Source organism: Bacillus rossius, chromosome 5 (genome assembly GCF_032445375.1).
Source record: "Bacillus rossius redtenbacheri isolate Brsri chromosome 5, Brsri_v3, whole genome shotgun sequence".
Lineage (NCBI taxonomy): Eukaryota > Metazoa > Arthropoda > Insecta > Phasmatodea > Bacillidae > Bacillus > Bacillus rossius.
Genome location: NC_086333.1, coordinates 76,756,186 through 76,783,223, shown reverse-complemented (window position 1 = coordinate 76,783,223; position 27,038 = coordinate 76,756,186). Strand labels below are relative to the sequence as shown.

Genomic DNA, 27,038 nt, shown 5'->3' with positions numbered 1-27,038 from the left:
TACCGGTTAGAATAATACAATTTCTGGCCATTCGTACATTAAAGGCCAATTACAATATAAACAAACCATGCAAGCAAAATATATTGCGTTGTAAAACAAAGTGCATTCTAAATTGGAATTTTAGGGAAAAATATATATAAATGATTGCTTTAAATGCTGAACCAGAAATGTACCTTCCTCAGGATTTTGATGCCAGCAACGGTTGGCCTACCTATTTCAAGGTTTGAGGTTAGTTTCAAAATACTTAAATAAATTTTTAGGTTAGTGCAACCAATGTATGCTTCTTTTCTGTTTTTTTAAAGTTGGTTTTAATAACAAAATATATTCTAATTAACTTAAACCTCATTCATATTTAGGTTAGCACTAAGTTTTTTTTCTCTATATGAACTTGAACCATAACTGAAGTTCTTGATGTAAAGCAAACCTGAATCTTACTGATCAATAAAAACCAGAACCGCATAGGCCTACTTTTTACATTAAAACCACAAAAAAAAAGTTATACTTCAATAACCTTTTGGTATTATAAAATGCTAGCAAACATTAAGTTGGAGGTTTAATTAGTAGTTATTCATAAACTAATTGGTATCATTAGGTTAGGCCCTTAAGACAAGAGTAAATCTGCAAGGAAAGAAGATTTACTGTTTTTGTGTGTTAACGTTTGCAGGTATGTCTTTGGAGACAAACACATGTTAAAAAAAAATGATTATACTGCACATGTGTCCCAGAAAAAACAACACGGTACATAATACATAAACATATAAGGTCAGGTAATTTAAGTACATACGACAGGGTTATTTACTTCCATATGTGAAACAATATATTTTGTAGCACAATTGCGAAACCTGTCAATAGAAGTGTAGCAGGTTAGCGACATTTTATAAAGGTTATTTTACAAAATTAATGTCAGTTTAAATTACTTTAGCTAAAAAAAAAAAAATATCTATTTGAAAAATATCTAAAATAGCATGTGTCAGAAAAAAAAATTAGCATCTATAGGAAATTGTTAAATGTTAAATTTTTATAGTCCCTAATTATAGGTCAGGCATGAATTTCTGTGAACTTATTACGCTGGAACTTTTCTTCAGTGGGATATTCTCACTCAAGAGGGTTGTTATGACTCACCATAGGCTTGAAAATGTGTGAGTTGCGCTGGGGCTGAGGCTGGGGCGGGGGCTGGGACTGCGCCGGGGCGGGCTGGTGGGCCGAGGCCCCCGTGGGCGGGGTGGCGGGCTTCGCCTGCCGCTCCTCCCTCGGCGGGGGCGGGAGGGGCCGCGACGGCGGGTGGGGGTCCGGAACCACTGCCCGCATCAAACACACCGTCCACCCCCTCCGTCGGCACTCGCACGCTAACAGTGCTAACACCACGGGCAACTCCACTCCGCCTCGTCGCTGCCAAACCGTCCGACAACATCAGGCTCGTTCGCAGCGCGTCAAGCTGCAGTGCAGTGAAATTTAACTTGCCTGACGTACATTAAGCCGTTTATAGTAACTATGGTCAGTGGCGTAGCCAGGATTTGTGTATGGGGGGGTGTTAAGAAGCATGCCCCCCCCCCCCCCCCACCCATATTAAACCGGGAAAATTTGGATTTTAAGGTGTAAAATAGTGCTATTTTAGCAGTTTTTGGTACTTAAATTTAAATATTGTAACGGCAAAAATTTTATTAATTTTAATATGAAATTTGTTTGAGTGATGAATAAGAAATTAATTAAAGATTTGGCGTTCAGGGAGGAAGGGGGGGGGGGGGGGGGGGGGAGTTGAACCCCTAAAAAAAAAAACCGTCTACGCCCCTGACTATGGTACTTTGTCTGCTGTTCATTTGTTTTTCACTTCATGGAAAGCTTGGTGGAAAAGTAAATAATAGCCATGTATTTCTTACGGCTTGTAAAATCAGCATCAAGTTGGGGAATTAAAACCCCCTCCGACTCAAAATTTAGAGTAGTACTGATGCGTCCCTAGAGCTTAGAGCTGTGGTGTACGGCACACATCAGTCTCGAATCACTTTTGAGAAAGGGATGCTGGAACCCCCAGACAAGAGATTAAGACATCACGCGACAGCAGGCGGCACCCACCTATCAGTCTCTGTGGTATGGGGGGTCGGGCCGGGGGCCCCGGTTCCGGGATCTCCTCCCGCTCCCCTTTCCTGTTGTGCTTCGACTCCTTGCTCTCGTTCTGCGTCAGCGTCCTGCCTTCCTGTTCCACACCAGAAAACGGCTTCAGCTGCAAGTCACGTCACACTGTCAAACAACCTGCACCGGGTACACATGACACAAATCATTAAGTTAACCCTTTTGTGTAATTACCATATTCATTATGATTTTAAAAAAAATTTATTATTTTCAAATTTTTAAAAGTTTTTTTGTCACTTATAGTATACCAGACATTCTACCTTACACAAATAGTAAAAATTTTAAGTACATTATCCAAAAACTAAGCTTGAAATTTTATTGAACCACATTCACTTTTAATTATTAAATTATATTACTGGAATTGTAATTTGAACAAAGTTTATTATATATATATTTTTTTTGGTGTTCAGTTGATCTGACTGACTGGTTAAGTTGAATGCTTCAAATGAGGTTGAATTTTCATTGCTAAATATACAAGTATAAATTTAAAATACCACACCCTGAACCAACACATATACTATGGCCAAATTTAATATTTATTACATAAGAGTGTTTAAATGTTATTGATAAACGGGTTATGTGCACTTTTGAGGGAAGCAAACATCTCAGTAATTTGTGTTATGTGCTGCATTTCATAAAAAGTGCAAACGACAATGAAGAAAGTGACGAGCAGGGCTCTACAAATCCCGGACTCCAGTTCGCTGGCGACTTAACTTTTGCCAGAACATCAAGATACAGGGTTTGCTCCAGGGTCGCACAAAGACCATTTCATTTTTAATTACCTTTTTTTTTTTCTATTTTTATGTATAAAATTATGGACATTAATGGGGAAAAAAAAATTAAATTGTTACTAGCAAATTATATAAAGTGCTGGTCCATCAATGCCTTTCAATTTCAATCAAGTTTCAATGACTTCACATTACAAAAACTTTTAAAAATTATGTTCCTTTATGACATAATTTCACTGGAATTAAGATTGTTAGAATTTATCAAAACAACTTACAGCGAAACCCCTTATTTACGTTACCGTTATTTACGTTTTCCCGTTATTTGCACTATATTCTTCAGGTCCCGTTTGGTTCCCATATAGTCCAATACAATACTTTCCCGCGAATTACGTCTCAAAAATCGAATCAATCCCGCTATTTACGTCACGTAACAACCATAAACAACCAGAAAATACCGTGGAGCTAGTAGGCAATGAACATTTTAAATAGCAAAATATACATATTTTATAACATGAAAAGTTGCTTTTATTTCTAAACATGTAATAATTTAAGCCTAGGCGTGTAAAAGTACGAGTAATTATAGCAGGAGACAATCTAAAATGCACGAGGGAAAAACGTAAACTCATGAATGTACAAACATGGCTGCTTGTAAGTTCTGATACTGTATTTATGTCACAACTTAGCCGAAATACTGGTACGAGACATAAACTTCACAAGATAAAATGAGCGGTGTCTTGGTAACTGTTTTATACGTCTTTTATAATTTGGGAAGTATTGTACAGTTGACGCCATATTTTTTAAACTAACCATTTATTTCTGGGGATCGTAAATAATTAATTATTGGTATCAAGACATCATGATAAACGTAAACTTGAACATGTCACGGCAGCGAGAAAACTGGTGCGTATACCAATAAATTGGTATTAGAACTGGATAAAATTGGTACACGGGAGGTGGAGCTTATATTTTTTTCCGCTAAGCTCGCATCTATTGGTTGGCGGCTGATGGCGTCATGAGTCTGGGCGGAGCATAGAGTGCGCATGCGCCGCCGCGTCGTTACAGCAGCTGACCAAGTACAATGACCTTTCTCCGCGTTTGGCGCGCTATTGACGGTAAATATTCATCAATTTGCGGCCTTTTCTTAAAAATTTTTTTACTGTGAGCAATGTGTATGTAGCCCGTATTTGTTATAAACCCTGCCGGTTGCAACTGTATTTATAATTTGGAGAGGCAAATAATCTCCTTGAACAGCTAAAAAAGCAAGCAGAAGAAAATTTCAAATTTATTTTTTAGGAAGTAATCAGAAAAACATTTTGGCTTTCATTCTTTTTTTATTTTTGTCAAATGTGGTAAATTAATAATTGATTAAATACTAAAGTAAAATTTGCTGTTAGTGTGTTTGTACCTGCATTGTAGTATGTGCTATTAAACAAAAGGAAAAAAATTCTAAATAAGGTAAACTGTACTCCTTTTTATACTTTTCCCTTTATTTACACTTTCCCGCTTTTTACACTTTTTTACTTTGTCCCCATGAAAAGTGCAAATAAGGGGTTTTGCTGTACGTGTAATTTAACAGGAATAAAAAATCTAAACATTTTAAAGATAAATTATAAAATCATCCTCTAAATTTATGTTTCAGGTTGGCTTCAAATTTTTGTTTTAAAGATCTTATTTCTCAAATTTTCCTTTATTTCTGGGGGTTATTCCATAGTTTCCCCCCCCCCCTTCCAAACTGGTCGGTAAGGCCCCTGCCAAAGATATCAGGGTCACGCACAAATGAATACCCCAGGGTCCCGCAAAGTCTAAGACTGCCACCACAACATATAACTATTCATACAGTAGGAAATATCAGAAATTTTTTGTTGTAACAAGATTTTGTTGTACAGAAATTACTCGGTCTAAGAAACTGGAATTTTATTTCAACAAGCGCAGCATAACATGAGCTCGTAGATAAATAAAGTACTCTGTATAAATCGGTAGTCGTCTCCCCCCGTGGCTGACTCATTCATTGCAAACGCACCACACATTTGCCCCATAAGCTTGGAAACATTGCGTATTTACAACTAGAATACAGTGCAACCTGAAAACAGGCAAGCATTATGGGCATATTGCATTGTGTACTGTAGTTCACTTTTTTTTGTTCACTGGCTTCTAGATTTTGTATCTGGCTTCTAAACTTTCTTCAGAGATTTTGTAGAGGGTTAGTAATGAGTTTGTGCAAATTTCTTTTCTGATGAAGCAGAATCCTTTAAAAAACATTATGATAGTAAATTAAAAATATGTTATGTTGGAGGCATCAAAGCTAAATTTTCGTCAATTAAATTCAGAAGTAACACTCTGCTGTAATAATAGGATGACAGCATTTTATTGGTTAATTATAACTTATAAAAGTATAGGAAATATAAATACTTCTGTTGTTATTTGTCACTTTATTTTGTTGCTGAAATACACAGTGATCGTTTAGATTCAATGAAACTATTTGAATAAACCAATCTTACAACTTGTATAATATTTGCAATCGAACCATAAAACGGTGAGCTCAAGATCTCAACCGAGATTATCCAAACCAGTGTTAGTATGGTGCCATGAGGAAAAAGTAAAAATCACTAGCGGGCCAAGTTCCCACGGACCAAGTCACTGCACTACTGTTCGTTCAAAACTAAGCACAAATATAAGGCGACCATTTTAACATAAACGAGATGCGAAAATTGGAAGGCGCCTAATTTTCGCACCCAAGACATCAGCACCGCAAACATTAGTTCCAAGCTGAAAGCTACAGTAGAAACATTGTTAAACAAAATGTTCACGATTTTTTATATTAACTAAAACTTCTTTACCTCACACGGGGAAATCGATAAATCCACCCAATATTGCAGTAATTCACAAATGTTTAAAGTTGAAAATTAAAATATTTGTTCTTGATCTTGAGTAAAAATGTGAATGTTGAAGCATCTCAAAATGGCAACCTTTTATTACACAATTCATATTTGTACTTTGTGTAGAATCGCGTGTTAACATTTACGGTAATTTATTTTAAGATTTTTAACGGAAACACTTGTACTAAAATATCACAGCTATTTTCAGAACGATTGTTTACGTTTACAAACAGAAAATGTTAAGAACATTTTGGATGTAATGTTTGGAAATTCACAGCTGCCAACTGTCTTTCCACAATATTTCTTTGTTGTAAAACGAACATTGCCGAACACGCACGAAGACGCCATATTTACAGGAATTTGGTACGTTGCTTCAAAAGCTATTTTAATAATTTATGTAAAAACCTATCAAACAACATAATTATCATAGATTATTCTTTAAAATTCATAGGACAGAGACTCTCTGTCAGAGAGTAATATGGACAAATATTCGCGGTAACGTCACCGAAGTTATTCATGGCCGTATGCTACACCATGGCAACTAGCCACTTGTTTTGTTCCGGCAAGCTGCATTCTTTGTTTACTTTGTTACGTTTAACACACTACTAAATACAGTAAAACACCGTTTTAACGAACTTCATTAGAGCGAACAATTCATTACTACGAACTATGCCTTTGGTCCCGTCAGACGTCCATATAACATAACGTAAAAAAATTTCACTAGTACGAATTTTCTCGTTCAAATTTTTTAAATATTCTATAAATATTCATTTGAACGAACACTTTTCTGCCCGGCACGGTAAACGACAAATGGATAAAATCGTCGCCATTCACCCACAAACTGCCATCTTATTTATTTTGATACGCGCCATAGATGACTGCAACGGACTAGTGTTGAAATTAATGCACAAAACTAGTGTAGCGACTAAAGCGCTGCATTGTGGTGTTCGCTGACATTACTCTTTGTAATATGCTCGCACGACGTGTTTAACCGATGCGAAGTGCTACATCATAAAGTATTGCTACACATACATCTCTGGTCGTTTTCTTGTTTATTGTTTGAGAAACGTGCGATAGCCTACAACTCACATAGTTTCGGTTCCCTAGCACGTTCGTGCAACTTCGGATTTCTCTCAAAAATTGAAATTATAAAAATCGAAGGGTTGTGTTAGGTTAGTCACAACATGCTTGATCTTCTGATTTAGTGGCTGAAGTGGCGTTAATACCAAAACGCAAAACTTCGGAAATCTTCGCAAATTCTTGCAGGGAACCGAAACTACGTGAGTTGTAGGCTTCCCAGAAACGTGGCTATACTACATGTATAACTTATTTTTACATGTGTAGGGTGCATTTGTTTTTATAGTTTAAAAAACCGTACTACTGAACATGTCTTCTAGGAAACGACTTGAAATGTTAAAAGCAGTAGATAAAGAAAATAAAAAGACTGATGTGGCTAAAAAGTTAGGTATCTCCAAATCAACATTATCCACAATTCTCACCCAGCGATCCAGTTTGGAAGACAATAAAATGTAAAAAAAAATTCCTAACTTTTAAATTTTATATTTTTGATTTATTACAGCATTTTTGCAAACAGCTTGTCTTGATTCCAAAGGTAGGCTTACTGCTTTGGCAAACAACTTACCTACGTATTTCTGTATTGTACATATACATACTAGTATGTATGTATTTATGTAGTATGTATCTTGATCCCAAAGTATAGCTGTTAAAGTAATTGATGCTTGTACCACTCATATTGGTATTAGATTTTCTACTTTGTTTTTTAACAAGATCGAGTTATGTTAAAAACCAAAAACAGGCAATCATTGTGATTTCGGTATAAAGAACTTCATTATAACAAACTGCCATAATTTTGGTCCCTTCGTGTTCTTTATAATGAAGCTCTACTGTAGTAATACGTAGCTTAAGTGAAACGAAAAGTTAAATGCGGTATACATAAATGCAAAAAGGATTTATCAACACAAAATGTATGTCTAATGAATTTTCACAATAATTTTTTTTTCCAAAATTATTTTTACATTTGTTTGGCCTCCTGAAACTGCAGGTCGCCTTATGTTCGGGCCAATATGGTATGCAAGTAAGTAAACTGAAATGTTGGCTCACCTGGATTTGCTGGAAGTTGCGCCGGAGGGTGTCGCCGCCTGGCGCCGGGACGATGGAGGACGGCTCGCCGGCGGTGGCCGGTTCCTCTTCCTCGTTCTCCGAGCCGCTGTACCGGTAGTCCTCGCGCTCTGCACAGGTCATCCGCACTTGGCACGTTGGCGACCACGACCACACACACCCACACACTTCATCCACTGCCTAATACAAATCAAACAAAAAGAAAAATACTGTCCTGTCGGACATCTGTTCCTTTTCCTATCTGTCGTTTAACTTGGTTTATTTTCGTTTTAAAAACGTGGAAATATCACACAAAATCGGGAAGGCGATAGATAACACCAAAAATCTGGAGTCTCCTATAAAAGAAATATAAACTTTTACTTTCGACAATTTTTTTTTTACAAAAGTCACCTCTGAAATGTATTTAGTCATTACTAGTAATCTGTGTGCAAAAATTCAAAAAATTATTGTATTTAATGTCCGAAAAGATTGATGCAGTATTTACCGTCGGACAATGGGACATGTCAATTTTTAATTCGCACAGCAGTAAAAAAATCTCCATTGCCGTTAATGTTCGAGATAACGGAAAAAAAATATGAATCGCAGACTGCAGCGACGACGACCCACCTTTGTCCTGCTTGCGCTTCTTGCAGCGGTCTATGTGGTCCTTGAGCTGTATGCGGACCTGTCGCTCCGTCGGCTGGTCGCGGATGAACGGGTGCTTCAGCAGCTGCTCCGTGTAGGGCCTCTGGTGGTAGTCCTTCACCAGCACCGTCTCTATGAACCCTGCAACACGCGGTAGAACCTCGCAACGTGCTGCCTTGGTTGCTTAACTCATGTTCCCGTTACCATTACCCAAGGAAAATTCTGTCGTGAGCTCGATACAATAGCTAATTTGCTTTGTTTGTTGGGGTCAAAAATTTTCCCAGCCTATACAGTAGCACCTGAACCCACCGAGTTAATGTGGACCGTGGCAACTTTGGATAAGCAATATCTTGGATAACACAAACAGAATAATAAAATTGTTTTGGTTTTCAGTTGGTACAGATGTATCAGTTATTGGACCCAGAAAATCTCATTTTAATGCACTCACGCACACACAAATGTAGAGTACAGATTTTTTTTTTCTTTATAAGACCCTATTCAAGGTTCAATCAACTCCATGCAAACAGATATAAACTGTCCACTTCAACAGACGAATAGACCAAGGGTTAAATTAAAGAATGTAAATGAGGCATGAAAAGTACTACGTAAACAGTGAGGATTCATAAGGATGTTGCATAAATTTATCTCCGCCGCCTTAGTAAAGAGTAGACTCAAATTCCAAACTATTGAATACTCACAGACCCATTTGAACGCTGGCTGAACCCTACGAGACAGATCAAAATAATGTACTACAGTATTGTACACCTTAAAAAGGTCTACAAAAAAAAAGTCAGCGATGGTATATGTTTATCTCTTAGGGATAACCCACAATAACAGATTTTTATCCTTTTCTTTTTACGAGAAATAATGGCTAATTTACAAAGCGATTTTAAGCTATACAGCATTAATCCCCATCCAATTGAGTACCTTAAATACATTCTCCACCGAGAATTAAGGACGTTGTTCAGGCTCACCGTGGAACTTCTTGGCCCACTTCTTGGACTTGAGGCGCGGCGGGGGGTTGCGGGGGATGAGGAAGAGCGCCCGCATGGGGTGCAGGTCGCACAGCGGCGGCTGGCTCTCTGCCATCTCCAGCGCGGTGATGCCCAGGGACCACAGGTCACTGCGGTTGTCGTACGTGGCGTCGGGGTTCTCGTCGCAGGCTATCACCTCCGGGGCCATCCAGTAGGGCGTGCCGATGAAGGTGTTGCGCCGCCCTATCGTCCGGTCCAGCTGCGCGCTCACCCCGAAGTCCACTGTCCCAACGACAACGCAACAGCTACAGCCGACAGCGGTGGGTACTCCGACACGCACATCACACAATACAAACAGTACAAAAACTGCCAGAAATGCATCTGGCCAACGTCTCACACTTGTAAAATTATCTGTTCAGCCCGGCCAAGGCAATTTGATACGATTATAATACAAGAAAACACTGGTAGAAATCATACATTGGGTACTGCAGGTAGCAGTTCTCTTCACATTCTTTACAATCACATAATTTCCTCATAAAATACCACTAAAATATTTTAAGACGGGGGCAGCACAAGTAGACCAGCAAGGATGACTACAATAATTTCAAATTAAACTATCCACTAAGCTCATCTTTGCCTTTGTGACAAACGAGCACAGACCTATCAATATTAGATAATGAAAAATAATTCTTGAGAATGGAGCTTTAACCATGCATTTCCACTGTAAAAGAGCACAAAGCTGACTTTTTTTCCTTTCATATTTATTAGTTAATGTTTACTTGCTCTGAAACCACATTGTAAAGATCTAAAATACTCTGTGATAAAAAAAAAATAGTTTTGCATGTATAAATTTGGAATGAATCCAACCATAAAATGCTAAAGAAATGCTTTAACTCAGCTTGAAGGGAACAGAAGACTAAGATGGTGAAGTCGTGCACTGACCCAGTTTGACCTCGGCGTTGTCCGTGAGCAGCACGTTCTGGCCCTTGATGTCCCGGTGGATGACCTTGTTGGTGTGCAGGTAGCTGAGGCCTCGCAGGATCTCCCGGCAGATGTACGCTATCCACTCCTCCTTCAGGCTCTGCCCCTTCGTCGCTGCGCAGAAAGTGGTCCCAGACAATACGTAACATCGCACCGTGCTCTTTGAACAAATCTTGCAACGAGGGAAGAGTGGTTTAGAACCACATCTCGGACACGTGCCATCGTTAGTTCGCACTGCGTGTCGCAGAGGAAACCTGAAGAACGGACAAGCAAAGAGGAGTACACAATCGCATAGAAAAACAAGCCAAAACCTGTTAATGTCAAACGTTAAAATGCATATCATGCTAACTAATTACTTCCACGGAATTCTCCGTGCCGTCTACGCATTTTAACATTTGACATTGAATGATTTTGGCTCGGTTTTCTGCGTTTTTGTGCATTTATCGTCATTTGTCCGTTCTTCAGGTTTCCTCTATGACACACAGTGCGAAATAGCAATGGCATACATCCAAAATGTTTTAAATCAACTACTGTCTTACTAATGATGTTTGTGACGGGTGGGGACGAACTGTACCCCAGCTATCGCCATGGGGTGCTGACCACGACGTGAGCAGAGTGATGAGGGGGGGGGGGGGGTGAAACTGCGATGGTGCACAATTGCCTTTGCAGCACAGGGTGTCTACAAATGTCTGGTCAACCTATTTCTGAACCTTTTCAGGACCTTTGGGAAAAAAATATATCAATCATGGGGTATTGTTAAAAATTACTTTACAATATTAAAAGTTGTAATTATTTTTGTATCAATTTAATTAAAAATTAAACACACTGCAATACAAACCTCCTATTGGCAGTTAGCGCAAGAGAACTGAAATCGTTTTGCAGATAAATTTCCACATGATTTAAGTGACCAATCTACAACTATTTATATTTGATGTACAACAGTAAAATGAAGTCGGGTATGAAAAATAAAATTAAGTTAGAAAAATACTGCTGGGGATTAAAAAATTACTGACTTACAGTACCTTAACAGTTTATTTTGTGACTTTTTCGTGACTTTTGTGATTAACCCTTCAGTTCAGTTATTTTTCCATGACTGTGACCTGTAGACACCCTGACAAGTGAAGAGACAAAACAACACCCAGTCCTGAATCCAGGAATGAAATTTTATACAAGCGAGGATTCCCCGACCCAGGAATCAAAACCGGAGACCTTTATGTCACCAACCAGGTGCTCTTAACACATCAGACATGGTCCAGTCACTAAGAAGCATGACAGGTGATAAAAAAAAAAAAAGTTAACTCCAAGATTAGGAAAAAAAATTCTTCAGCAAATTCTTTTAACCCTAGCGAATAGTAAACAGATAATCACAATTGGTTTTATTCTTGACAACTTCCAAACTTCTTTATAAAAGTGAACCAAGATAGAATCTGTGAACCAAATCCAACATCAAGTGAAGACTGGTTTCTTACACTACTGCAAAGATAAGTCTGTTTTAGATATTTCACAATATTTTCTTTGCAGCGGAAAAATTTGCAGACGTCTTTCTAAATTTAATTTTAATTAGTAAAATGTGTTTAACATGTGACCAATGCATGCTTGGAAAAGATATGTTAAAATCCAAAAACTTTAAATAAAAATACATACTTTTTTTTAATTTCTTGTGACACTTAAAATTTTATTTTGAATTACCATGCAGTGTTTCAGATTACGTGCCAATCTAAATTAACCTCAATTAAAAGGGTTATTGCAAAAAAAAAATTGCCTGATCCCCATTTCATAATTTGTAAGAGAAATGATTCCCAAGAAATCTCCAGCCTCGTTGACTGTGCTGACTTGTCAAAATGATCATTCAACACAAAAATTTTATATCTTTCATTCCCAACAATCTTCTTGGAAATCAGTTTTTTCACATTTTCTGACCACTTCATAAATGAGGCTCCAGTATTATCTTTTAAAATAACCCATGCTTTTTGCAATATCTACAATAATACATTAGTTCTTCTTGGATATATATATATATATATAAATAAATTTTTTGAGGCATTAAACCAGTATTTATAAGTTATGTAGCTTCATGGCAATTAGCAAGCAAAGTGTCAACTTACATTTTACAAGGTCGGTGACTGATCCCGCGCCACAGTACTCCATCACCAACTACACACACCAGACAGACTCCATTAACCAATGCATTTGTTTGCACACTAAAAAAAAATAAATCAATTGATTTGTGTTAGTTATTACTAATGCATTTATTTGTTCTGTGTTGCATATAAATAAGTGAGAAAATAAACAACACACACAAAAAGTATATAAAAATAAAAGAAAAAACATTAGAAAACAACTAACTTGAATTAGGAAATCAAAAGTCTGTCAAGTTCCTTGAACAATCTTTCTGTGATGAAAAAATATCTTGGTTTGTTGAATGAAAGATTTTTTTTAAAAGGATTTTGCTATGGTTGTTGTATGATATTGGTATTATTTATTTCAATTTCTGCCGGGGGCTTGAAGGCATGAAATTATAAAAAGCAAAAAAAATTACAGACAACCATTCAACCAGAAGATCAAATCTGCCAAAATTTAACCTCAACGGAGAAATCTGTGCCTGTGTTGCCCCCCCCCCCCCCCACCCTCCCCAACCAAAATTTAAACTCAAATGCTATAAGTGATGGTAGCCAGCACAAATCCCTGGTCAGGTGAACACAGAACCCACCCACAGTTGGTCGTCCTTCCCAGGTGGACTCTTCTTAATGAAGGCCCCGTAGTACGTGGCGATGTTCCGATGATTCGAGTACTTCTTCAGCACGTTTATCTCCAGCTTTATTTCTTCCTCTTCATCCTGCAGCACCAAAAACCAAAACTCAGGTACACTTCAATAGGTACGTAAATTTATCAGAGTACAGATACTGCCACTCTACTTTACCTTCATGAAAAACTTATTTGCAAAAAAAAAACATCTTTCAATGGCCGTTAAAGTGAGGCGGGGAGCTGAGAGAATAAATTAATGAATGATTGCTTAGCGACCCATTCACAGCAGGGTTACTCATACGCTCACAGCAACCCACATATGAAAAATTCAGGTCTGACCACACTAGAAATCTTACCCAGATTGCCTTGGTGGGAGACAAGAGATCTGACTGAACCAATGCCATCCTGACAGGAAGTCCACACAAATCTACAGAAAAATTTCCTTACTCTCCTCCGACCAAAAATTTCAAAATTTAATATTTCCCCGACTATAGTTTTTAATTCATATAGCTATTTTGCTCTTTTATGAAATAAAGGGAAAAAAAAGATAAGCGATGCCCTGATACCCAAAGGCCATTCAAAAATTCACACTCTGTGTGAAGACCTGACAACGAGCACTAGCAAGCGACATGGAAATATTGAAAAAACCCCAGCAACCGGTTTCAGCGCAGGGCAAATTTGGTAAAGAAAAGGGATGGCAGACATTGAGGCCAGAACAGGCGCACGCACGCGAGAGAGAGAGAGAGAGAGAGAAAGAGAGAGAAAGAGAGAGAGAGAAAGAGCAAGAGAAAGAGAGAAAGAGAGAGAGAAAGAGAGAGAGAAAGAGAGAGAGAAAGAGCAAGAGAAAGCAAGAGAAAGAGAGAGAGAAAGAGAGAAAGAGAACAATAAGAAGAGCATGTGTAGCTCAGTACACGTGATAGAAGTGAAAATGTTTTGGCAAATCAAATATTGACTCGTTAGCAAGAGATAAACCTTTCCCACCCTTACACACAGAGAGAGATAGAGAGATAGAGAGAGATAGAGAATAACAATGGAAAACATGGCTGCACCGATGATAGGAGTGATTAGCAAAATCGCAAACGCTGTCAATATAAATATTAGTGGAAACAAAGATATTCTGGAGTTGTAAAAACTGTGCCTACTGGCCTTTTCCTGTCAGAAATGACTGAAAATTCTCTTCATTATTACGACAGATAAGCATCTCAGAAACACGAATGAGTAACCTTCGCCAGATAGCTCAGGGTCTGAGCAAACTGATAATATCGCAGTCACCCCCACCCCAGGCACAATCAGGTAGTTAAAACGGCAGATAAGCGGGACAAGTGAGGAACGGGGGTGATTGCGATAAGATGGTGGGAGCGGAGATACAGGACGGAGGCGAAGGAACAACTGACCTCCGTGACATCCATGACCTTGATGGCGGCCAGTTGACCCGTCTTCGTGTGCCGACCCTGCAACACAAGGAGAGGGCGCTGTGTTTCAGAACAAGGCACTGCTTCTCCCACATGGCCTGTCACAGTCATGCTGGCCGACACTTGCAAGCATCCACGGAGTTGGAACTGTCAGGTGCCGGCATGCCCTGACGTGGCTGAAGTCTCTTCCCACCTTAATGGTGGTTAGGTCAATGTAAAGAAATTATTACATAAGAATTGTTTTTATAACATCAATTAATATTTTAACTCGTGTAGTTCTTTTAAAAATCATTTATAATTTATATAGGTAGTTGTTATTTAACATGGTGTGGTATGTTGTCTTTTTTGTATCATGTTTGTATTGTGATTATGATTTGTTAATATGTCGTATTTGTCTTTATCAATTTGTAATCTTTGTTATAATTTATATGTGCAATGTTGACGTTCTCTATACCCCAATTGTACTACATACATGTATAGGGGTCAACAGAGAGATGTAATTAAATAAATAAATAAATAAATAAATAAATAAATAAACCTCACCGTGTTGACCAAGAGATTGCGGAATTGGTGTTTTGACCCACAGCCTTACGATGGCCAGTAAGCATGAATTAGAATTTACACAGTTAAAACAGTCATTTCCACTAAACACACCTCCCTTAAAACTGTTGTCATAATGCAAACTGATTTAGTGGACCGCCAACATCGCAACCAGTGCCACCCAAACCAATGCGCACAGAAATGTGCAAGCCCCCAACCCCCCGCATGGTAGACTCTTTTCTACTCTGTCCAACTCTTCTTCCGGAACCATCCCTCCGTTTCCTGTACCTGCTTGATATTAATGCATGAAATTTTGCATCCCGCATGTAAGTGCCCAGGGTTTTACCTGTGTCTATGCAGGTTTTACCTGGGCCCAACTTATCTAGTTTATAGTCTAGAATAGTCAATGAGGGGAGTTAGTCATGGCGCCAATTGCTGCCATGGCTGGCCAATCCCCCTCCTAGCACATGATGCACGCATGCTCCCTCTCTTGCATGGCTTAAACCCTGCATGATTAGAGCGTATAGACTTCGGCCTGAGACGCACTTAGAGTCTGTCCCTAATCCAGACCCCTTCCAAACACACTTAGTTTTAGTATAGGTTAGGAAAATAGAAAAAAAATTGCAAACATCGCACAGACACACAGCTGGGCAGAGATTGGCTTCATGCAGTATCCATGTAGCGATGATGCAGGGTCGTAGCCAGGATTCTGTGGAGGCGGGAGTCCGGTTTAACCATTATATATATTTTTTTGTGAGCAAGTTTTCTTTACAACTGAATTTAAAAAAAATTGTCGCTCTAAAATACCTGGAAAATAGTGGACTTCTACACCTCCAAAGTTTACACACGGAAATTTAAGCAATAATTTGGCTTGAGTAAAGAAAACTGAACATTTTATATTTTGGTTTTCATTTAATTGTTTTAATAATTTGTTCTTAAGTATATATGAAGAAATCATTCAAACAAGTCATATATATGTTATTAAATACATGAAACACTTAAGTATATTTGATGAAATCGTTAAAACCAGTCACACACACATATATTATATATATATATAATTAAATACTACATGAAACACACATGTCAAGTTTGTATGAAATAAATTCTTACAAAAACACGTGTACGAACCGGAATGAAATTATAGACAACTTTGAAACATGATTCCTGCCGCTTTTGTGCGAGTGAAGCATGGCAGGATAAAATGGGGAGGATATGCATTATTGCAGCCCAAAACGGATAAAAATATATACCTATATATTCCGTCCAAAATAATTTCTCTGTAAACTTATGAAGCTAGGTTGAGGTATTTTTTTTTATTGTCTTAACTTGTATTTTTTGACGTGATAACGTCTTATAAATCGATGAACGCCGGCTGCACGCACGAAAAATTGTCACGTTCCGCCTGAGGCCGAGCGTGCAAGAACCGGCCAACCACCGTGCGAGAAAATCTTCTATAATATCAAACAGATTAAAGGCGGGCTTTTTAACTAATTGTTCGTGATTATATTTAAACTAGTTATTTAAATTAAATTTTCAAAAACTGTAAATAATATTTGAAAATTAAAAAGTATACAATTTTTCATAAACGTTTTGTTATGACGTTATCACGTAAAATTATCGTCCGTAAAACGACTTTACAGAACCCACTTTTTTCTTTTAAATCCTGGAAAGACGGGGTTCGAACTCCAATGGCTACGTCCCTGAGAAGTGTATACTTGGCCACCTCCTGTTAGCAACAGTCACCAACCGTCACCAGCTCTAAGATTGCAACTTACTGCTACTATCTTATGAACTTATTACAAAAAAAAGACTATTCCCTGTTACTATCGCTATTGTAGCCCGTGTAGCCGTGTGTGTATTTACATATTCCCGAAGTAACTGTGCTTGTATAACGGATGAAAAAAAAACCTATAATTAGATAATATCTACATATTACTTTATCTGGCGGTTACCGGTTCTAGTTTGGAATAAATGAATCACAAGTTCCTTCTTTCCGGCCACACGTTCAATTATATTATATATTCAATGCGTGTATGGAGGTTGATGGAAAATACAGTATCATTGAAAGTGCAGTCTTGTAAAGTTGCCCAACTGTGTCTTATGTTGGAATACGACAGCGCTATAGACGCGATGCGACAGCAAATATCGTATTATTATGAATATTAACTTTTAATCGTAATTAAACAAACAAAAAATTGGTTGTCTGTTGAGTTGGTTTACGGACGATAGTTTAACGTGACGTCATAACAAAACATAGATGAAATGATTGCACATTTTTATGAATAAAATTGAATCATTTTTATTGAATTATCACTATTTTGTATAGATACAAAGAAGTAGTGAAATGAAATCTACAATTTAATTGATAAATTTACTTTTATTTGCTCTCATTAATTCAAATATGTTTATTACTTTAACGAAGAGATTATTTTAACTATAACTTTTATACATGTTTGCTATTTAACTTCTTCCAATCTGTGTTATTCTTTTAAGGATAGGACGACGATAGGAAAAGTAGGAAACGAATGGGAGTGTTTCAAGTTTAATGTGCCTCGAAAAAAGTCAAATCGATGGTTGTTCCAATCGAGTGGAAGAGAGATAGATGCGGCGCAAGCGTACAATGAGCGTAACGGGACACAACTTAACGGGACCATGAGTCATCCTTTTTCGTGCGTGCAGCCGGCGTTCATCGATTTATTATTAGACGTCACGTCAAAAAATATTCTGTACATTAAGTATGACTTGCGGGGAGGGGGGAGATGCAGGACAGTTGAGTCGTCGCGCGGGAAGGACGAGGCGGCCGTTAGGCCCCGCCGACTGGTTCGTGGACCATTCGGCCCACGCGACCAATGGGAGTGCTGGACAGCCGGATGACTCACGCCCACTCGAGCCGCTTCCAGCCAAGAGCCCGTCGCGTCGTCGTCAACCAACACTCGCCTCGTCTTACAACTGGACAGCCCTGGGTCACGTTCCAAAGGCCGTTCGCACTTCCAAGAGCGTAGTTTACTTCCGTACCGGCTCGAGTTCGTTGCGGCTATCCAGCGCAATGTGGAGGACAACATTCAAGTAAATAACGACAATTGTTAAAATATACTTGAGTTTTTAATATCTTCTGATCAAAATTCAGAAATTGCGGGTTTTCAATCACTGTTGTGTATATATACTTAAAAACTGTGCCAGATCACCGACAAAATAACCAAATAGATTACCGCGGCGCCATCTTGTAGTCCACAGCTCTACCAACGGACAGTGTTGCCAGATGACAACTTTCAGGAGTAGTATCCATCCGCCGAGTCCCACGATAAGCACAACACGTGTATTATTTTACCGAACAATCACTATCAGGGTGTCTACAAATACCTGATGAACCAATATCAGGACGTTTTCAGGACCTTGTAACTATTTTTTTTTAATCACAGGGTTACGTCTATGTACACGCCGAATTCAAACAACCTAAAAAAAAAATTGGTATAATATTCGCATAAACATGCAGATTAATTTTTGTGTTAGAAAATTTAAAACTTTTCGTGTTTTATTTAGAAAAATTTTGTAACTTTCGTGACCAGTCCTTCGGTTTGGATACATGTGCTTGACAGACCCCACCCGCTGACGGAAACGTCTGCCACATTTCCTAACTGCTGACAATCCGGGTTATACACCGCCGGTAACTGAACCTTGATCGCTTATAGGTAGGAGGTGGGCGACCTGAACGCTCAGAGAAGACCCTCTGGCCTCTTTGTTGGTTGATACATTATCTGGATTAAGTAAGGGGAGACCTAAGATGTACATCAAGTTCTGTCCCTGCCCGAACACGCCCGAATATTCACGTTCGGCCAACCTCGGGATTTGTTTTATTTTTTGCGCAGGAAAAATGCTCGTTTTTTCGTTGATTTCGTCCAGATGGCGAACCAGCGTCTGGCAGGCCATTTACTCGTATATAGAACGTGTTACAAACCGAATAAACTTGTTCCAGCGCAATCTAGCGGATCGTTTGGCAAACCAACGTTACAATTGTTAACGACAAAAATCCTGGAGATAGCAGTGCCGTCGCATGAGTTAAACGGCGTTCTTCTAATTTTCTAAAGTAGGTTTTTTATGTTGCGATTATTTGTTATGACAATTTAAGTGTACAAAATATTTTCCAGAATAGTTTCACTACCATAAAGCTTCATTTCGCACACTAATACATTTGGTAAATCCCCCGATATAGACGAAACTGAATATATATATATATATATATATATATATATATATATATATACACACCTATATATATGTGTGTGTGTGTATGTGAGTTAATGGCGTCAGTTGTGGGCTTGCCATTAGGACGAATCCACCGAAAAAGTGAGTACAGTGCATGCGCGAAATTCACGGGGGGGGGGGGGGAGAGGGAGAGGGAGGGAGGGAGAGAGAGAGAGAGAGAGAGAGAGAGAGAGAAAGAGAGAGACAGCCAACGGATAGGACACCAAAATCCGTGCCTTAGAAAATAAGGGACTGGCCGTGTCCTATCGTGCATATATTATACGCTGATAGGGCACAGGCTGTAGCATATATTCAACACCTAAACCCTTTATTTTTGTTGTCTCGGATCAGCTTGCCGCTTATCAGGGGCGAGATCACGGGTGGTGAAGAGTAAAGGGGGAGAGTAACGAGAAGAGGATGACTGGTGAAGGAGGGTGGTGGTGAAAGACGCTCTCGGGTAGTAATTTCCCCAAGGCACGGGCGGCCATAAAGCGCGCAGCTCACGTGCGGGTCGACACCGCAACACGCCCCTGCCCTTGTTGGGCGAGGGCGGGCAAGGACGGGGAAGGGCGACGAGCACCAGTCCCTCCGCCCTTCACGGGAAGGCTGGAGGCGCCCGCAAACGACCCGGGGTATATATGGGTGTGTGTGGGCAGTCAGTCGGCCGAGGAACAACTGCTCTACCTTGGGGGAAGCCTAAGATGTCCATCAAGTTCTGTCCCTGCCCGATTACACCCGAACAATTCACCTTCGGCGAACCTCGGGTTTATTTTTATATATATTTATATTACTCTGTTTATCTTAATGTAGCTACACTAACCTAACCAACCGTCCATAGTGTTTTAAAGTTGTTTTAATGTAGCTAACCTAACCGAACACTTCTAATATTTGAATTCATTTATTCCTACGCAAAAATAAAAAACAAATCCCGAAGTTGGCCGAAGGTGAATTGTTCGGGCGTAATCGGGAATGGCAGAACTTGATGTGCATCTTAGGTCTCCCTCTACCTTCAGCTACAGGAGGGGCAAGAGAACATAACTTTCGGATGTTCATCCAGCATTTCTGTAACATCCGCCAACCAAATACACGCAGTATTGGTTAAATAAAAAAATCAGAATCTGAAGGGCAAACACTGTTAAAAATCTCTATCAACCCGTTCGAAGACCGAGTACCACAGCTAGTACACTTAAAAAAATTACGAAATAAATAAAGTAAAAAAGTCAAACTGAGAAATACAGCCGAAGTTACAATCAAATGTAAAATTTATTATGCCTATTTTCCTCTTCCAACTAACATTAGCGAGATGTCATGAAGCTTGTAATAATGAGTATTGGGTTTAATTTTTTGAAAGTTTTTTTATTATTTAATAATAAAAAACTTTCAAAAAATAAACACCATAGGTACTTATTATTACAATCTTCATGAAATCTGGCCAATGTTAGCTGGAAGAGGAAAATTGGCAGTTATTTTTATAGGGCTTCTCGAGTAAAATGAAAAGACCAGATAAATATTTGGCGTCAAATCCCAGGACTTAATAAAGTATACTTTAAAAAAAATTATATACATGGCAAAATTAAACATAATCAAAAATATATATAATATTCACAGGAACGTACAGAATTTAGTGTTATAAAGCTGAAAACCTTTTCAGAGAATAAATTTATTAAGTGTTTTAGTAGGCAGATCCTGTTTTTTTTTTTTTTATGAAATGTGCGTCTGCAAAATGAGGCGATGCTTCAAAAAACAAGAACATTATGAGAAAGCACTGGTGATAATTCAAAGCAGCAGGCTAGTGCAGATACGCGTTCCTATAAACTGGGCGATCCCCCCCCCCCCCAACTCCTTTTCATCAATAGCACCAAGAAATTTAAAAAAAAAAAAAATATGGTGGAATAAGAAAAAAACAATCTATTCCAATAGCACCTAAAACTTTGAAGTCAGTTCATTTTCTTCCTGTACAAATGTATTATTTACATGTTTATTCATATTGTACTTGGTGTGATTATTTAAAAAAAAAAAAAGTACTATTGTTAGTTCCATAATGACCATTCGAGCATTAGAAATGCTTTAAACCTAGCCCTTAAAGGCTGGCTGGACGACTAACGCCGTGCAGACTCAGGGTGTTGACGTGCCATTTACAAACCGCTCGAGATTTATTAAAAGTGGCTGATTAAGAGCTATTTCAATTATGGTTTCTCTTTTAAACATGTATTTTTTTAATAGTACAATGTTTAAAGGTATCACATTGTTGTGCCAAACACGCCAGCCTCTTGATTTACTGAAATCTATAAACCATGTCGTAAGTTTAACTACTGAAATCTGTAGTATACACTTATCTGAAGAGATCCAAGAAGATCAAAACATGGATGCTTACATTTCTGAACCTGAACGTGAGGCTGCTCAAGGTACAGAAATGTAAGCATCCATGTTTTGATCTTCTTGGATCTCTTAGTGTAGACTACAGATTTCAGTAGTTAAAGTTACGACATGGTTTACAGATTTCAGTAAATCAAGAGGCTGGCGTGTTAGGCACAACAATGTGATACGTTTAATCATACCGCCAGAGAATTACATATTTAGTACAATGTTTGTAAACGGCATAGGGAAGTGCAGGAAGCAGCTACGAGTCTCACGGAAGTGCGTTGCAGTTCCGTGCCCGGCGCGTAGAGGCGAAGGTGGGCGCGATGCGCGAGCCGGCGTCGCCCTTAGCGCCCCCGCGGGCCGGCCGGAACCAGGACCGGACACGCGGCATGTGGCCATCACCTGGCCAGAGGGGGGGGGGGGGGGGTGATGGCGGACTGCCGGCTGCCAAACCACTCCATTTCCTGTCGCCTCGCCGCCACACCCCTACCCCCTACCCACCTACCAGACCACCAGCGTCCACGGCCCCGCCTCCGGGAAGCCATCTTTTCACAGACGAGAGAGCCAAACGCCCTATCGTGCATCTTCGGGTTTTTTTTTGTAGGTTAGGTTAACTACATTATAAATACTTTAAAACACTGTGGACGGTTGATTTGGTTAGGTTAGCTACATTTTAAAGATACTGTGAAATCATGTAAACGGTTTCCTAGCCCTGGATAGCTACATATTAAAAAGTTATTTGCTAAGCAACCATAAAATGATTTTACAGTATTTTTAATGTAGCTAAACTTACCTGATATGACCAACCATCCACAATGTTTTAAAGTACATATTTATAATCTAGCTAACCTATCCTAGTCGAACGCAAAATTTAATGCCACACCGGTTTATACAATGAGATAGAACGGAAATAAAAAAGCTAGCATGAACTTCGGGAAACTTCGGGTGTGGCTCTCTCGTCTGTGAAATTAATGCTCCCCCCCCCCCCCGCCAAACAAAAAGAAACAAGCTACAGGTGGCGGCGTGCTTCCGACTGGCGGCTGCTTCGCCAACTAGCCAGTCCCGTGGCGGCGTTCAGAGATTACGAAAGGATACAGATGGAGCACTAAGCCGTCAAGACGTTTCCCTATTATTTTTTCTTCTGAATTTTAACATACCAATATGACGGACGTTTATTTATATGTCTATTAGCGGTTCTATACTTTGTATTAACGACTGTAGTTAAGATGTTATTACTGGTTAGTATATATATGTATATATATACACATATATATACACACACACACACACACATTAAAAGTCCAAGACAAATATGAGTTGACATGTTTCTCAAATTTAACCTTCAATATAGGCCACAACTCTGAACGGCGCCCGATCAACGCACAAGTCTTCGGCAGACATTGCGTACAAAAAAGCACGCGCAGCTCCAAACTGATACCGAGCATATTTATGCGAAAAAGGTCTTTAATCCTGGTAAAAGAAATGGAGCCGCTCACGTTTAAGGTTTTTTCCCGAGGTGTTGTCAGGCTTTTCGACCTTGGCCGACATCGCACTACTGCGCTGCTCTTCACTTCGTAAGCAGACACCACTTGGACGTGTTGTGTACACCCGTGGGTGGGGGGGAGGGGGTGTTTGCACGTGCACCCGAGCCTGAACGCGCTAACAAGCGACCGGGCGCGTCCACGCTTATGCACCGCTCAAGAAGCATTGTTCCGCACTGCGCACTGAATGCTCCGGTGCGCGCTAAAAGCTGGCGCCGAAACAACCGCCTTCATCACAAGCTTGCAACGAGACAAATCCTCATCCAGAACGTTAACTGCCCGTGAAATTGCATTACAAAACAAAACAAGCATCCTATAATATAAGAATATCATCAAGCAAACAAACATGCTTGTACACGGTGAAAATGTTCAACTATGCATGGCGTGAGTTTAAATTCCATAGACCGCAGGTTCGTAAGTTAAAACATATGTAGGCTACGACTTCTGGTCAAAAAGTGCATTCAAAGACTGGCTGAAGTTTAAACTAGAAACTAGTTATTGGAACACGAAGCTTCTGGCTAATGTTTAATGGACAAAGTTCTACAATAATCGCAAAACTTGTCACTGGTGTGCAATATTTTGCTTCAAATAATAAGGGGTAACAAATACGTGAAGGAATGAGGTTTTTGAATGTGGATTATTAAGAGTCAAAGAAACAATGAACAAACAGGTTGCCTTGTGTTGCTGCTACAAAACCGCATAGTTTTGGAGAACTCCTAAGTGCAACGCCTGAAACACGAGCAACAAGCGCAACAGTAAGCACACAGTCACGGCTTTGAATATATAAATATACTGTATAGAAGTCGCGAGTGGATAGGATTTACTCTACGTTTTTCAGAAGCGTATGATGAGCAGCTTGGGAACTTCACCGCTGCATTGCGCTGCTGTAACGCCCTGTATCGTCTTAGTTGTTATTTACGCGTTAGAGCGCAGCGCTGTCGCCCGCTGTCATTCCCCGCACCCCCCATCGATCATTCACTGCAGCTCAAGATCGTTCCACAGGAGGGGGAAGGGGTGTTTGAAGAGTTCGACACTTGTCCGCTAGGGACCACCACAAGTCGATGCCCTGGAGACGATGGCGATTGCGGCGGTGAATTAACCAACTACCTCAAAACCGTATTAGAAATTTTAACCTGGGCTGGCGACTTCTATACAGTATATAAATTCAAAGGTATCATTCTCTGCAGCTCAAGGTCGTTCAACGGGAGGGGGAAGGGGTGTTTGAAGAGTTCGATACTTGTCCGGTAGGGACCACCACAAGTCGATGCCCTAGAGATGGTGGCGATTGCGGCGGTGAATTAACCAACTACCTCAAAACCGTATTAGAAATTTTAACCTGGGCTGGCGACTTCTATACAGTATATATATTCAAAGGTCACGGTAAAGCATAGACGCCCAAAGAGACAGAACTACTTGGTTGCTGGACTCTTGAGGTCAATATCTCGGGGACCAGGATCGAAATGGCGACCGCGCCGCAGAATCGTGGCGGTGTTAGCGATAACGTAACTGCGAAAAGATCTCCATTTTTTGACGTGACGTTTAATAAATCGATGAACGCCGGCTGCACGCACGAAAAAGTGTCCCGTAACGCACATTGTCCCGTTACGCTCATTGTACGCTTGCGCCGCATCTGATATATCTCTCTTCCACTCGATTGCAACCACCATCGATTTGACTTTTTCGAGGCACATTAAACTTGAAACCCTCCCATTCGTTTCCTACTTTTCCTATCATCGTCATATCCTTAACAGAATAACACAGATTGGAATAAGTTAAATAGCAAACATGTATAAAAGTTATAGTTAAAATAATCTCTTCGTTAAATTAATAAACATATTTGAATTAATTAGTGCAAATAAAAGTAAATTTATCAATTAAATTGTAGATTTCATTTCACTCCTTCTTTGTATCCATACAAAATAGTGATAATTCAATAAAAATGATTCGATTTTATTTTTAAAAGTATGCAATCATTTCATCAATGTTTTGTTATGACGTTGTCACGTTAAACTATCGTCCGTAAACCGACTTTACAGACAACCAATTTTTTTCTCTCTCTTTCTTAAAGACAAAGATTGGTGTAAAGCCCAGCTTTTCATCAAGAGTTCGAATCCGTGGAACCAAAAAAAAAAAAAAAAAAGCTCAGTGACGAATTACGCAATTAGGGTTATTTTGCCCGCATTGTTTAGTAAGTTTTAATTTGTCTGTAAAATCGACATGATTTCCCTCGCCTCTCAGAAATTTTCACGGGAGGAAAAAAAATATATCACTACGATTATATTCCAATAAAGTGCAAAAATATATGTATAACTTTGTTTTTAAACTGACAATAATAATAATGTTTATATATATATTTATTCATTATGAGCTAGCTGGCAACCAGTCGACAAATTTGATTCGCATTTCTAATGCACTCTGCCGCGAATTGTGATCGACTTCTGATTCATATGCTTGCTTCCACCCCCCCCCCCCCCCCCACAAACCCCTCTTTTCCCATGCACAATTTTTATGAGAAGTAGTTTGCGTCCCCGCCACAAGTTAAACTTACAGAAAAATAATAATTGAAAATCCAGCAAAAAATTTTTTTTTAAAAATGTTAGCACAACATATGCAAAAATCACGAGAAAATATAAGCGTCAAAGCTAAAACTACATTTTCACAGGTGTTATGAATCGTAACTTACCAGCCAAGGAAAGATTGACGCTTAACGAAAAACCTACGTTTAGTAGAAATAAGTGCAGCAGTGTAGCTACTAGTAAACAACACTAAACTACGACACACCATAAAAAAAAACTACGTTTTTATTGCGTTCAAAGTTTAAATTATAAAATTAAATTTTTATTACTACAAATGTTGCAACCACGAAGCACTTAACGAGAGGAAAAATTTTTTTATGAATTATTTCACTGGAAAAAAAAAGGCCGCGAAAATTTTCATCTAAAAAAAGGTGGATTTACTTTTTTTTTTCTGATAACGAGTATGAAGGAGCCAATTTCCAATCTCGGGCGCTATCGGACACGCGATTCGCCGAGGTAACAGCGAATAACCCCGTGAATGGCCAACTCATCCTGCCCCCCCCCCCCCCCCAACGCGGGTCCGACTCTTGACCTTCGATAATATGGACCATCCCCTCTCTCTCTCTCTAACTCTCTCTCTCTCTAACTCTCTCTCTCTCTCTCTCTCTCTCTATCCATCTGCCCCTTTCCACGGAGCCTGCCGACACGTCCTGCAGTATGTTACACCCAGGGAACACGCACATTGAGCAGGGGGGGAGGGGGTGAATGGGGGAGGGGGGACATCGATCCACGTGCCCGATCGATATCTCGCGTCGCAATCTACCGGCATGCCCCGTCGCGGCGAAAAGCCCGCTGGCTGCACGGGCATTCTCTGCGCAGACTCGACCCCCGAAGAAGTACACGCCGCATTCCCGATAAACTACCGGCTTATTATACTTCATTTTATTTCGGTAAGATAAACAATAAATACTTATCGATCATCTTTCATTCTCGACAGTCGATATGTGTTCTCGGTTTTTTTTTCGTGAACGCACTTGCCCAAAAGAATATTTAAAATATCGTTCCTGCCTTTTCCAGATTTTCCTGTTTGCTAGCCACCCTGCCTACACGCAACATTTTATATATATATATATATATATAATGGCGTGGACTGCAACCAATAAGTAAATTATGTTGATTTTATTTTTTAAATTGGGCTTACAGTTATGTCGACAGCGAGTTAACTAATA

The 27,038-nt window shown here is 39.4% G+C and overlaps 1 protein-coding gene across 10 annotated transcripts in view; it reads right to left on the bottom strand.

Moving 5' to 3' along the window:
• The window catches only part of LOC134532040 (serine/threonine-protein kinase mig-15), a 124,715-nt gene that overhangs the window by 56,674 nt on the left and 41,003 nt on the right, over nucleotides 1-27,038 (bottom strand). For 8 of the 10 annotated variants that reach the window (XM_063368181.1, XM_063368182.1, XM_063368183.1 and 5 more), the window contains exons 3-11: nucleotides 14,589-14,645; nucleotides 13,160-13,285; nucleotides 12,555-12,603; nucleotides 10,411-10,563; nucleotides 9,469-9,750; nucleotides 8,477-8,635; nucleotides 7,853-7,980; nucleotides 2,071-2,218; nucleotides 1,123-1,298 (exon numbers count right to left, since the gene is read on the bottom strand). In XM_063368181.1, the coding sequence (XP_063224251.1) occupies nucleotides 1,123-1,298; nucleotides 2,071-2,218; nucleotides 7,853-7,980; nucleotides 8,477-8,635; nucleotides 9,469-9,750; nucleotides 10,411-10,563; nucleotides 12,555-12,603; nucleotides 13,160-13,285; nucleotides 14,589-14,645 (1,278 nt within the window). The remainder of the gene's footprint in view (nucleotides 1-1,122; nucleotides 1,299-2,070; nucleotides 2,219-7,852; nucleotides 7,981-8,476; nucleotides 8,636-9,468; nucleotides 9,751-10,410; nucleotides 10,564-12,554; nucleotides 12,604-13,159; nucleotides 13,286-14,588; nucleotides 14,646-27,038) is intronic. The other 2 variants (XM_063368184.1, XM_063368191.1) reach the window with 1 other exon arrangement.